The following is a 13455-nucleotide window of genomic DNA, read 5'->3' on the forward strand; positions in this document are numbered from 1 at the left end:
GCTTTTACGAACCTAAATGAGCCAGACAAAATCTATTTGTAAAAAAGTATAAAATATGATTAGCCATCGAGCTTCAAATCTAAGCGAAGCTCGCTTAGACGGGCTTTTTAGAACAATGAAGTGGTCACTAAATTGTAAATTGATCCTAAAAAAGTACATTTTAATCTACTTAGTCACTAAATGATTTACTATTATACAAATGGTCATTTGTATGCCAAAGTAACGTCCAATCTTATGTAGTATCCTACAAATGTCATTGTACATCAATTCAATTACAATTAATTGGCCAAAAAGCTAGATTACTTTATCTTGACTTAATTTTAGCAATGATGCTTAATTAATAACTTACAATAAATGCAACAACAAAAATGAAATTGTAGCCTTGCGGAATGAAGTCTTGGTGCACCACTAAGATTGAACATTACTTTCACTAAGACACTATGTAAAGTTCAAATAACTTCCATGACTAAAGTACTATAAGGATTAACTTGAACATTTGCACAAACATTAGCAACCACTTCGCAAGTGATATTTCTTTAGATGACCGTAGTAAGCAATCCCCGCTCTTACACCAAGCCTAAGGCCTTATTTGAACGAACATTCTCTCTCTATGTATTGGAAGCAGCAGCAGGTAATGCCTTATTCCCCGCCGCCCGCTACCACCACGACTTCAACTCTCTCAATCAATTAGATATATAATCGATACGTATTAGCATACAATATTAGAATGTTACCCAATTACTCAAAAGAAAATGAAAAAAATATTCAGACAATCGAAGCTCTTACAACTTTGTCGTCGAACAAACTTATTCAATATATTACAACATAGAAATAAACATTCTGAGATAAACCATGCCGCTGTCAGCTCGTCTAGGACTGCTTTAAAACTACAACTTGCAAAACTGTGATCAGAAAATTTCCAGTTCTACCGGCTTCATAACCATTATTTTCTTTATTATCTATGCTAATAATACTTTTCGATAAATTATTGGTCGCACGACAAATTATTTCCCAATATTACAATTTTTTGGAACAGTAAATTGGATGAATTAATCAAAACTTTCTTGGGACAATACACACCAATAAGAGCAAGTAATTAATTAGCACACTTGGCTTTTACAAAGCAGACATTGAAGATTATCCACAAGCAGTGGAGGCTTCTATACTTTGGAATATTCCAAGTTGTGGTCATAACATCCTTTTTGGTGCATCAGATGAAAGCTCGGCATACATGTCGGATATTGCTTTGGCGAAGTAGGCCTTTGCTTGGGGCCTCTTTATCTGAGATTCCAAACAAAGCGATGAATCAAACAAACTGTTCTCTGGTTGCTAAATTAGTTGTGAAGATACAACAATGACAATGCAAGCCTTTTTCGGAATAAATTGGAGGTCGGCTAAACAAATTCTTTTCAGCTTTCGCTTCGCTGTTTTTCAGTAAAATCCTTTCGGGCTTTTTTGTTTGTTCCATTTCCAGATTTACATTGAATATGTAAAGATTCTAGATCCTTTGAACTTTAGGTGAGAAAAGAAATTACCTTAAATGTCGGAGTTAACAATCCATTCTCCATCGTAAATGGCTCAATCACCAAGGTGACAGCTTTCACTAATTCAAAACCTCTCAACTGTTTAGAAAAATGAAGAGCCATCAATTGCATAAAAGATGTCACCAAATAAGACACCTAGAAATCTATATGAAGCATCGATAAAAATCACTCTGGGAAGAGATTACCTGAGCTTCCTTCCCTACAGCATCCATCTCAGCAAGAACGGCAGCCCTTGCTCTTGGATCATTACATAGTTGCCCTAAATCTTCATACTGCACAATACGTAAAATCAACTTAGCAAAAGAAGTTTGAGATGCATATCTAAGTAACATTGAGAAACCTCATTCAATGAATTTGAGTAATGGTACATAGAAAAGCTATCATTTCAAATGGATATAAAACACATGGATCTCTCTTCGTTTCTTTATTTTTGACTTGTTTTCTTGTCCCTGTGTGTGAGTACTGGGAAGGGGAATGAGACCAATTCCCTGACTCCTTGTATCTTTTAACTGCCGATCCATGAGTGAGGTTCATAAAGAGTCTGCCTAATCTGGCTGTGTCACATTTCATTAAGCATGCTAAATAGCTAGGACTCTTATCTAAAAAAGGATGCCCATACACTCCCAATAACACATCTAGTTCTGCATGAGAGGTGGTTGTGCCTCTTTATTTATCTTGTGATCAGGTAGTGACATACTGTGCTAAGATGAACAACAAATATACTAATTAATAAAATTATAAGTGTGAACTACAATATTTTCATCTCTCGAGGGCTCAGACATTTCATCAATTTCGGGAACAGCCTTGAGAGAGGATCTTAGACAAGCGGTCCCCAGGCAGTCGGAACTTATGGCACCGGATGAAGCCGATTAGTGACTATGACTGCACCAGTAATTATGATGGAATGGAAGAAAAATTCATCAGATGAAGCAACAAAAAAGTATTTTTGGAAAATTTATATAACAGGTCTCCCTAAAAATTAGGCTGGAAACCGGTCCAGAAGATATTAAGCTTGTATTACTGTTTGATCCTTAAAGAACAACTACAATAATAGGCCCAAAGAAAAAGGACAAAAGAAATCATGACCAAGAACGTCCCATGCTGCACTACTGTGATAAGAGATAAATAATGCAATGCAGCTAGCTGTCTGTAGCAATAGTAACAAGCAAAAATTGATGAAAGGATGGCTGAATCAAATGCAACAATGCAACATGAAAATTTCTGAGAGCTCGAGACTTTAGATTTCATTGGAAGTGGTTTGCAAACTGAAAACATAGAAAGGATTAAGATTACCTTAATGCCTTCTGATGTGGCCCAATCCTTTAAAACGTCTGGCTCCACACAAACTACTGCAACTAAACTGGAGTTCAAGCTATCGCCTGTTACATTGCGCCAGTCAGCAAAAGAAATGGTTGGGAGTTCCATGCAGAAACATGAAGAAATCTTCTTACCATACACGAAGCACTGCGCAACAAATTTGCACTTGGCATATACATTCTCAATTTTCTCTGGTGCTATGTACTCGCCCTGGGCCAACTTAAAAATGTTCTTTTTCCTGTTAACAGTAAGAAAATCAACATTTAAACCTCTCTAACCAACCACTACCAAAGGAAAAAACCATTCGTTGGAAAGAATGTAAAGATTGGACCAATCCTACTAGTTTTCATCCAATGGTTTCAAAAGAAAAAGTAAGGGTACGGAAAAATAACAACTCAAGAATAGCTAACCAAAGATCTCAAGCAAAATTTTGTACGCAAATCACAGCTCAAAGTCTTTCGCCAAAGTAAGATATGTTGAATAGTGAAAGGCACTATTCATAAATAGTGGAGCCTAATATGTAGGCTTCGCATATTTTTTATTTTTAAGTTGGCTGGAAAGATTTTTCTTTGCATTTAATGCAAACAATATCAAGCATGGTTTTTTCTCAAATTCAGATTCAATTGGGAATGAAATTAAATGCACTGAATTGATACGCACGTAATTGTAGCCAAATTGATAAAACAGAGAAAGATTATGTCTCCTGGCATTCTCTATAAATAAAATGTGCAGAATGAAGTTTTATACGACACAGAGAGTGAAACACAGAGTGAGAAGCAGAAAGCCAGGCTTTAGTTTTGTGCAGAGAGTTTGAGAGAAAATTGAGAGATTGTCTCTGCGCACAGGCAAATAAAATACAAGATATTTTTGTATTCCTCTTCTTCTTTCATTGATATAGTTGTGTCGTACTTGCACTTATTTTGGCATTTTTAATTCTTCTCAGTTCAAATTATTTTGCGTTCTACTGATCCTGATAGAAATCTAATTCCTAACAAGCTATGCATGTACTAATTACAACATCAATATCCTACAAAATGATAAACCTTACCTATCAATGATCTTAAGACGTCCAGCGGGTAGCCATAATCCAATATCCCCAGTGTGCAGCCAACCTTCATCATCAATTACTTCTCTCCTGTTTATTAACAAGAGTGAAACGTGCTTAGGATTTCCAAATCTATATTGAGCATGCTAGATACATATTTGAAAGATACTCACGTCTGGACTTCATCTTTGTAATAGCCTTGGAAAATTATGGGACCTCTAACACAGATCTCCCCACGAGGATGTGGTAGATCTTCAGAAGTGTAATTCATCTCAGGAACATCCACCAGCTTTATTTCTGGAAGTGACAAGAAAATTGGTTTTACACAAGCAAATGTTTCAACCCACAAACAATAAAGGCATTTATACAACAAACAAAATATTATAAATAATTATCCCTTCTCAGTGCCTGGATTTCAGTTTCCACATCAGTAGTGATGTTAACGAGTTGACTAGATGTTAACTAAGGCATTACATGCTAATAATTGTACAAGTCACCGTCAATAGCATACCGCAAGCAGGATTGGGAGAACCAACATGACCAGTTAAGGTGTCGCTTTCGTCCATAGAGCTAATGACACACGAAGTCTCAGTCATACCATATCCTTCGAGAATTGGACAGCCAAAACATCTACATGTAGAGTGAAATGTTGGATAAAAAGTGAGACCCCCTAATTCTCATCAATTAAAAATATTACATATCTAGTGGGAAGAATAATCAACTTACACCCTTAAAAACTTCATGACATCAGGAGACAATGGTGAAGCACCTGAAGTCATCAGTCGAACACGCCCTCCAAGTTTGTCTTTTATTTTATTGAAGACCAATCTATCCCACATTGGTGATGGTTTTCTACCTAAAGTGCAAGAACAACAAATGCATTATGGAAAGCGTGGAAACTAGATTGTGAAGCTGGAATCAACAATGTCAATCTCCACATCCTTTGGGTGATAAACCAGATAAAAACAGACATGAAATACGAAACAACTGGATAATAAATAACAAAAACCTGGAGAGAGAATTTGAAAAGAGAAGAGAGAAAATAAAATATGAAAAGAAAAACCAACACTTTTGGAAGAAAATAAGATTAAAAAACAACTGAAATTAGCAAGAATTAGTTGAAATGGCTAGGTAGATTCATGAAGTCAGAGATTGAACCAAATTATAATTTAGTTGTGGATAACTCACTGAAAGTTGATTGTCCTAGTTTTTTCTTGAATCTAATTGTGGTCCTTGATAATTTTAATACCTGATTATTTTATGAGAGTAGGGCTGCACATGAGACTGGACATACATTTAATGTGTGTTCCTTAATCCTGTTTTAGATCCAATCCTCTATTATCCCTAAAGTGTCAACCCACTTGTGCAGTCAGACCTTGGAGAATATTCCAAAAAACATGGTGGTTGGTACAAGGCACATACCAATATCAAACAATTGGAGATACAACGGTTCTGCTTACCAAAGGTAACAAAGGCTCTGATACATAGTTTAGGTTTGATGACAATGCACTATGCAATCTGTTCTTGGATTTAATGAGGGATCAATTGTAATAATTTTAAATGTACACATTTTCACTTTCCTAGGATATCTCGGGATTCGTTTTCCAATGACATAACATTGAGTTGTTCAGTAATGATATCCTGACACGAGAATCTATTCAGAATACACCTTTTTCAGACTGAAAAACCAATGCCCCCATCTTCAATTCATTTATTTTACACCTCCGGATCTAACAAATTAGTATCACTCAGGAAGCTTCCAATATTGTTACAGACCTAATTTTCAAGGAAGCTTACTAATTCCTGTCCCATGACTCAATATTTCGTGTCTACATAGATACTTCAGTGTTCAATTTAAACAAGTAATAACATAAGAGAAAAATATAGACACTGTCAACTTCAAAAATTCGTTAAGTTAATGTCAAATGCCATCACTTATTCAGTCCTTATAGTCCGAAAAAGCAATAGAATAACTCAGCCCCTATTTGGTCACCATTTTCTAAAACTCATTTTTCCTCAAACTCATTTTTAAACACACATTACATGGACCCCACAACTTCTATCAACTTTTCAACCACACATCTCGTACATTTATCAAAATATACTAGAATTCTGATTTTAGCTAAACGAAACAGGGCAAGAGTATTACCCATAGAGGGATTTTTTTGAAAGCCTGCATTGCATATATACAGAAAACAAAGGAGTGTTCAATCCTGAAGAGGAATAAACCCTCAACGGCTATGTTCTCAGGATTTTCATCTTACAGTATTTAGTTAGTTTCTGTATTTCATTATTTATCTGTCTATTACAGGAGGCTTTGGGTGCAAAAAATGAAAAGCTAAGAACTCATATCGTGTCGTGCAGAAACATAACTATTCAGATGTATTCAGATTTCAGTGTTTACCTTTAGTAAACTACAAACTGTAGTTCACCAACTTTCAAACGAAAAGGTTGCTGTAAGTTGTGGAATTTCTCCATCTAAAATGTTAAAGAATTTTTTCTAATGTCGCTAAAAGTCCTTTACCATCACTAGTAGTGAATGTAGATCACTTTAATTTGAACCACTATAAATCATTGTGTTTACCTTCATCCAATCACTTCCAGCTTGCATTTGCTGGTTTATTTTACATGATTTAGATTCATATTCAAGTATATCTGTGATACAAATAGAAAAAAACTTGGTTTTGTTATCATGGCTTCACCAACAACTTTTTATTAACACAAACCTGAGATTTCACAACATGTAACACACAGACACTTGGTCTAGGTTGAACTTCGATACTACTTCAAAATCTTCTTTTATTACTTCACTCATTTCTTCTGCCACGTGATAATAGCTGTGAATAAAAGATTCACAGACCATTTTTGTTTAGTATCTATTATCTAATACCCCAATCATCCCTCCCCCACCACCAGTAACCCATAGGTACTCTTTGCACATTCTGATATTGATAGAAGGCTTTCTCTTTCAAAGATATGGTACTTTTGCAACAAAACATACGAGTAATAGATATATACAATTGGTAACATGGCAACATCACATAAAGGAAAATAATTAAAATGAAGCTGTAGTTGATCATACCACTCATTACAGCTTGCTTCTTTGAATTGTAGGCTGCGTTAAATAGTCTATCCTTTAGGACACCGGAAGTCTTTACAGCATTGGTTATCCTACAATGAACCAAAAAATAATGAATAAATAAATTACTGAGAGAACTCACTAAATAAATACAACTATCATTTGATAAACATTTAACGACTATTACCCAGCATATATTCTGTTGTATAATCGAGGAACACTGGAAAATATTGTGGGTCTTAGAGCAGCTAAATCATCCATTAACTTCATGCTATCCTGCAGAACAGTAACACCATTCATACATAAAGCTGTTGCAATAATAAAATTCAACTGCAGACATATAACATCAAAATCATTAACACAGCAGGAAATTCAAAGAGCCTTTTTCTCAACAACTTTCAGTTAAACTTATCTGAGCTTTTCCGGTTTTATTTTCCCTTTTTATGCATTGGCCCATTGTTTGTAACTTGAACCAAATATCCAAAATTTTAGATGGGCTGGATCCCAGTTGTAATAACAATCACTTGAAATTAAAAAGAAATTTGCTCCCATTTCATCAACCACTGCAGATTCAACAGGTAAAATTTACCAATCGAAGTTTCAGTATGCTTAACCTTTGGTTCAAATTGCAGATATGTGATAAAGTACTTCAATTCCTCGAAAACTTCAACAGTTTGAAATTTCCCAATTCCCATGTAGAAGAGCGATGATGCATAGAGCTAATCTATATGAAATTCATACCGGTTATTGCCCGTTCGTCTATTTAAGTAAAACTGTATTAAGGGCATCAGGGATACCAAATCTCAGCTAATACCAAATCTTAGCTATTATCTTAGTAAGGGAAGGGGAGAGAAAGAGAGTTTCCATCGTTCAAACAGCCAACTTCACATTATAAGAGTTTGTTCTCTTTGTTCCACTGAAATGAAACACAAGCAAAGGTAGAAAACCAGAAATATATAACTACATTTCCAGGAAATAAAAGTATCATGCGAAGATCACGTACCCCCTGGTAGAAGCCAATAGCTACACCATAGTACACTGACAAAATCTGATTAGCTCGTTCATAGATGTGTGCCAGCGGAAGATAGGATATATATCTATAAGAAAAATAATTATTATCAATATGACAAGATGAAAGTGAAAAGAAATCGTTAGTTCCAATAAAACTCACATGTCCGAGGGATGAAATTTAATTGAAAGGGTCATGCCTGCAACACTTGCTATCAAGTTGCCGTGTGATAAAACAACTCCCTTATCAAAGACAAAAGAGTTTTGTAATGTCTCAATAACCAACCATTTTATGTATGGTGCCTAAAGTGAAATATCTGAAACAGAAATTCACAAGTGCTACCTTAGGTGTCCCCGTAGTACCGCTAGTATAGCATATAGTGGCTACATCTTCAGGCTTGGGAGGGCAAAATGGATATATACTACTTTGGCCCTGTAAGGGAACCAACTTTAGCAGATTAAAATTTATTCATTCCGTAATTAGTCTGTTGAAGTTAATCAGTCAGAAAACAGAAACATCTGTAATTGGAAACATTAAACTGTCATGGTGCCACTGCCAATCACTAAATTATGACCCATAAATAGTATGATTATATTTCTTTCTCCAATTATGGAGACAAAAAAGTAGGCAATTGGTGAACTAACCACACAAGAATAAAAGCATCACATATCCAACTACTAATATAGACATCAGAAACAATGTCAAGAAGCATTGATAAACAACATAATATCAGAAACAAAGCAAATCCATGAGATAAATCCATTCGCTAATTTTGGTATTAACATTTTCTCTGTGTTAGATGTATACTTGTTTAGAAAAGCTACAATTAGAGACCTCTAATATTTACATTTTTAGCAAGTTAATTTAAAATTGTAAGATCTTTTCTTATTGCATAAATGAATCTTCAGAGGTAGAACAACAAGTTTGACAGTTCGAGAATTACTTTTTACATCTAAGAGAAGTTTAAAAATCAACTCTAAGAGACCAAATTCTGGTTAACGAAATCTAAGTAACATAGCACAGGTTTAGGACCTTCAATAAATAACAGAAATCAAATTTGATGTACAGAAACAAAAAGAAAACATCCGCAAACCCAATTTTTTTCCTCAAACTAGGTATTTATATTTTCCATGTTTTGCTTTTGCACAGTGCAAGGTGCCCAATATTGAAAAACATATATGTAATCACCTATCTGAATGAGACAACTATCTTGGAACAGGCAGTTAATTCATACATTAAAACTGAGGTTTAGAAAGAACTCCTAGTTCTATAAACGAATTGTAATCTCTCCTATTTTCCCACTCTTTTCCATTTTGTTAGTTCAGCTATACTCTAATTTTGAAGGACATACTTAAATAAAAAATGTTGCAATCTCTCCAAGTAAGCAGAATAAATAATATAACCACAGAATGTAAAGTAAATCGAGGCAGGTAAAGAACGACATTCGAGAAGACGAACAGTTTGAAACAGATCTACTAAACAGAAGATAAGTTTGATGGGGAATAATTGTTCATTTCCATTCTTAATTATGGAACTCAAGGAGGGGATAAATGTTCAGTACTATTGAAAAGCCCTATCAAAATTCTATCTGTAAGATGGAAAAACTGTTGAAATGGTTTTCAACGCATTAAGTACCTTCACAAACGAATGTGGGACAGATATTTGAATGTCACTTGGGTTACAGACAACTCTCTATTGATCTCCAATATGAAAGCTTTATCTAACCATAACTTTTCTTGGCTCCATAAATCTCTTCATAAACCATTGCATTGTATTAAAGGTATCTTCTCCATTCAACTGAAACCGCATTAACCAATCACCTTTTCTTTGTAATTTAAAGTTTAAACACATTAAGTTGTCTCTTATCATATCTATTTTTACGTGTGAATTGATGTTTTCCTTCTCCCATCTCCTAAATCCATTTCCGTAATGGCTGTGCAACCGTCGTGGACGACAGTGTCATAAAACATATTTATGACAGGTATAACCGTCAGAAAACACAAACAGAAAAAGGAAACTATACACTGTTACCGAGAAGATTACAAATACCTGACCAAGTAGCTTTGAGTATGATATCAGCTTAACTCCCGACATTGAAGGTAGAGATGGGAGATGTTCATCTATCCCTCCCACTACCTAAGTCATTTAAGGTGAAAGGGAATCCACATTAGCAAAAAAGAAAACAATGTTATATTAGATTGACTAAAATTTTCCACCAAAAATCTCTAAATGGACATACCACTATTACACGTACAGATGGAATCTCCGATAGGAAGCTTAGCAACTGAAGGTTTAGGAAAAGAATGGAATGTGAGAAACTACGTATATTACATCTGTTTAAAACTTTAGAAAAAATTACAAAATAAATATATTCCTCCTCCAATCCAGCATGAGGAAAATGGGAGCGCAAAAGAAAGAAAAGCCATAAAAAGTTCACAACATATTAACCTATAACAAAGACAGCAAACATAAATCATGTAAAACCTGTCCGCCTTTCGAGCAAGTCTTTGCTTCTTGATTACTGTTATAGTTTATTTGTAACTAACACCAAATATGCATTTAGCTGGAATATGTGCAATTGAATTGGCAACATAAATACGACACTGGCCTTAGTCTTCATAATTTCAGTATTATTATTGTACAATAGCAGAAGTTAATACTAGTGAGAAGTGTTCATCAATAGGTTCAATGGATTTATCATGGGATCCCTAGTAAAGGAGCATAAAGAAGAAAGACTCACAGTGTTTAGAGTACTGGTCACACAAAATATGGCCTGTACATCAGCATGATTCACAATATATTTAACAGCATCAGGACCTGCAAATGAACCGAACAAGGTCACTATCATAATCAACAGGACTAGAGTAATGAAGCCTCAACTGAACGAACACGTACTCACCAAGCGTGTCATATAAAGGAACTGAAGTAAACGAATATGCAGAGCAGGCATGATCAACAATCAACCATTCTGGTCTATTTATAAAGTAAATTCCAATGCAAGCTCCCTGCTCCAAGAATAATCAATATATCATGCTCTAGTAAGTAGACCATATTAAAGTTAGTTTCTTTACCCTAACATTCAGATTTTTGTTGAACGAAAGCCACATTGAAGCAGACCAAGATGGGAAGAAAAGTAGATATATATCCATTAAAAAGAAGATAGCATGCAGAAGTATTATTTTTCTTAAACCATCCAGAACAATTCTAATGTATTATAGGTTATTTAATAGAATTTGAATCACTTTTTCCGTGTGGATAGATTAATAGCACAGTCCAACTGATTGAATGCAGAAATATATGCAAAAATAAATAAATAAATAAATAAATAAATAAATAAATATATATATATATATATATATAAAAGACCATACTGGTTGTAGTCCATAATGGCGAAGTCCTGAGCCTAATGCTGATCTAGCAGTGCCTGCCTCTCCATATGTCATCCATTTGTATCTTCAGCATCAAAAGAATACATACAAATAATATTATCCTTGAAGTTAGCTTGCTTCAAAATTTTCAATCTGAACAGGTAGCTTCACCAATAAACTTACTCTCCTATGGTTCCATCAATCCGAATACGTGTACCCAAGTATTTGTAATCTTGGAAAGTTTCGACTGCATGCCTGAACACACAAAGTGTAGAAATAAACATGAAGTAAAATAACCAACTAAGAGCAGGTCTTTAGCAGATATAGCTGCAGTACAGCTTTACAAGCTCTAAAAGAGTTTAGACTAATTCAACATTCACATGTTATGCAGACAATAAACAATGAATATCAAGGGATAGTATCTATATGTAGAAAGCATAAGAAATTATTGAGAGAGGGGGAAAAACACTTACACGAAGATATCATGCAATGTGACGATTTCAGCATGATTTGGAAAACTGTTAACAAGCTTCAAAGGAGAAAGTGCAGATCTGCCATGAAATAACAATTATTAGAAGGGCCCAAATAGAATATATAGAACAAATGATTGGGAATATATTACGAATAAATGGGGGAGATGGCTACCTGTATACATTCCATTTCCCAGTCTTCAATTTCTCAGGAATAACTACACTATACCTCTGACCTGATGAATATCAAAAGAACATCATCGTAACTAAAAAGATAATGGGACCATAATAGACTTGGACGAATGAACATCAGAAATATTTATCTGAAGATTTCCAAGGAATCAATGGCAATTTTCCATATCAAATACGAGCTTCCAAACCTGGCTTTTGCTTATCCTTAGTTTGTTTAAATTCAACAAATGACTGGTTTAAAACCCTTTTCTGTTCGGAATGCATTACCTGTAATCTAGTTTTGACTTGATATAATGTAGATGAAATTTCTCAGCTCCAGATAAATTCTTTTTTGTTTAGCAAAAGACGAATTAAGCCTCCGTTTGGAAAATTGACAACTGGTTTATAAATAGGAATAGTAAGAAAATAGTTGTGGGCCACATGAAATGTGGGGATGATAATGACAAGTAGTTACGAATTTACAGTTGAAGTTAATGTTCGACTTACAATCAATTTTTAAACCAATTTATAAGTTGTATATATGGTTTTTCCTAGCTTTAAATACGATTTTACCTACAAAGTTTTTAAAACAATTTTGTCTCTTCCTGGTTTTCATGTATTTTTAATGCAATTACTTTGCAAGAAGAATATACAAAATTACCCAATCAACTGGGTAAGTGATTGCCTAAAAAAAAAAAACTAATCCTTTTTTCGATTAACCTTGGGGTCTGGTGCATGAATAATTTTACACCTCTCCACTGCCAAAGAATCAAATGGAATCAAATCCTTTGAACCACATCAAACCATGTTAATTTAGACCCACCTCTACAATCTAAATGTTCTACTATATATTCTATCAGGAACCGCTTTATTATACAACATCTTCATTAGGTTTGAGTATGAGCCCAACCATTTAAGTCACGATTCCTTTGTAATTATCTTGAATACCACCTCCACTCAGTGGCATATATCCTTATTTCTTTATAATTACATGTCCATCTTCCTATCCTTATTTTTACTACTATCATCTTATGAAAATTTTATCCTTTGAAGACCCAAGACTCACTGCCATAAAAGATAGATAGTCTAATAGCTGTCTTGTATTGAATGGCCTTTTGAATTGATAGCTATCTTCCAATCACATAGAATCTCATAGCATTTTTCCGACCCACTCTAGCCGTGATTCTTGGTCTTCTCTTCCTGCTGGGTTGCAAATCAATTTTATGGAATTCCAAGTGATGATGTGATCAAATTTTGAGTTGGCAATCATTAAAGTAGTAGTACCTAGGGCCAGGTTGGAATAGCTTATGCTTATGCTGTTCAAAGAACTCCAACTGAGACCAGCATCCTATAAAAACTCTTTTGTCTCTAATTAATCATTATAAAGCACCCCGGAAAATTATCAAACAAATTCAAAAGCAGTTTTTTTTTTTTTTTTTTTTTTTTTTTAAC

General features: G+C 34.5%; 1 protein-coding gene across 1 annotated transcript; it reads right to left on the minus strand.

The window, feature by feature from the left end:
• Positions 1-796: 796 nt before the first annotated feature.
• On the minus strand, positions 797-12132 carry LOC111410047 (long chain acyl-CoA synthetase 6, peroxisomal-like). The gene is made up of 22 exons (XM_023040206.1): positions 12008-12132; positions 11836-11913; positions 11546-11617; positions 11366-11447; positions 10894-10999; positions 10735-10811; positions 10234-10278; positions 10044-10130; positions 8337-8426; positions 8157-8236; positions 7989-8082; positions 7173-7261; positions 6989-7077; positions 4633-4762; positions 4418-4536; positions 4080-4203; positions 3910-3996; positions 2996-3099; positions 2838-2923; positions 1730-1816; positions 1536-1622; positions 797-1281 (listed from the first exon to the last, which is right to left on the minus strand). The coding sequence occupies exons 4-22, from the start codon at positions 11435-11437 to the stop codon at positions 1189-1191; spliced, it is 1746 nt and encodes a 581-aa protein (XP_022895974.1). The 5' UTR covers positions 11438-11447; positions 11546-11617; positions 11836-11913; positions 12008-12132; the 3' UTR covers positions 797-1188.
• Positions 12133-13455: the final 1323 nt, after the last annotated feature.

The sequence above is a fragment of the Olea europaea genome, chromosome 15 (assembly GCF_002742605.1).
Source record: "Olea europaea var. sylvestris chromosome 15, O_europaea_v1, whole genome shotgun sequence".
NCBI classification, from domain to species: Eukaryota; Viridiplantae; Streptophyta; class Magnoliopsida; order Lamiales; family Oleaceae; genus Olea; species Olea europaea.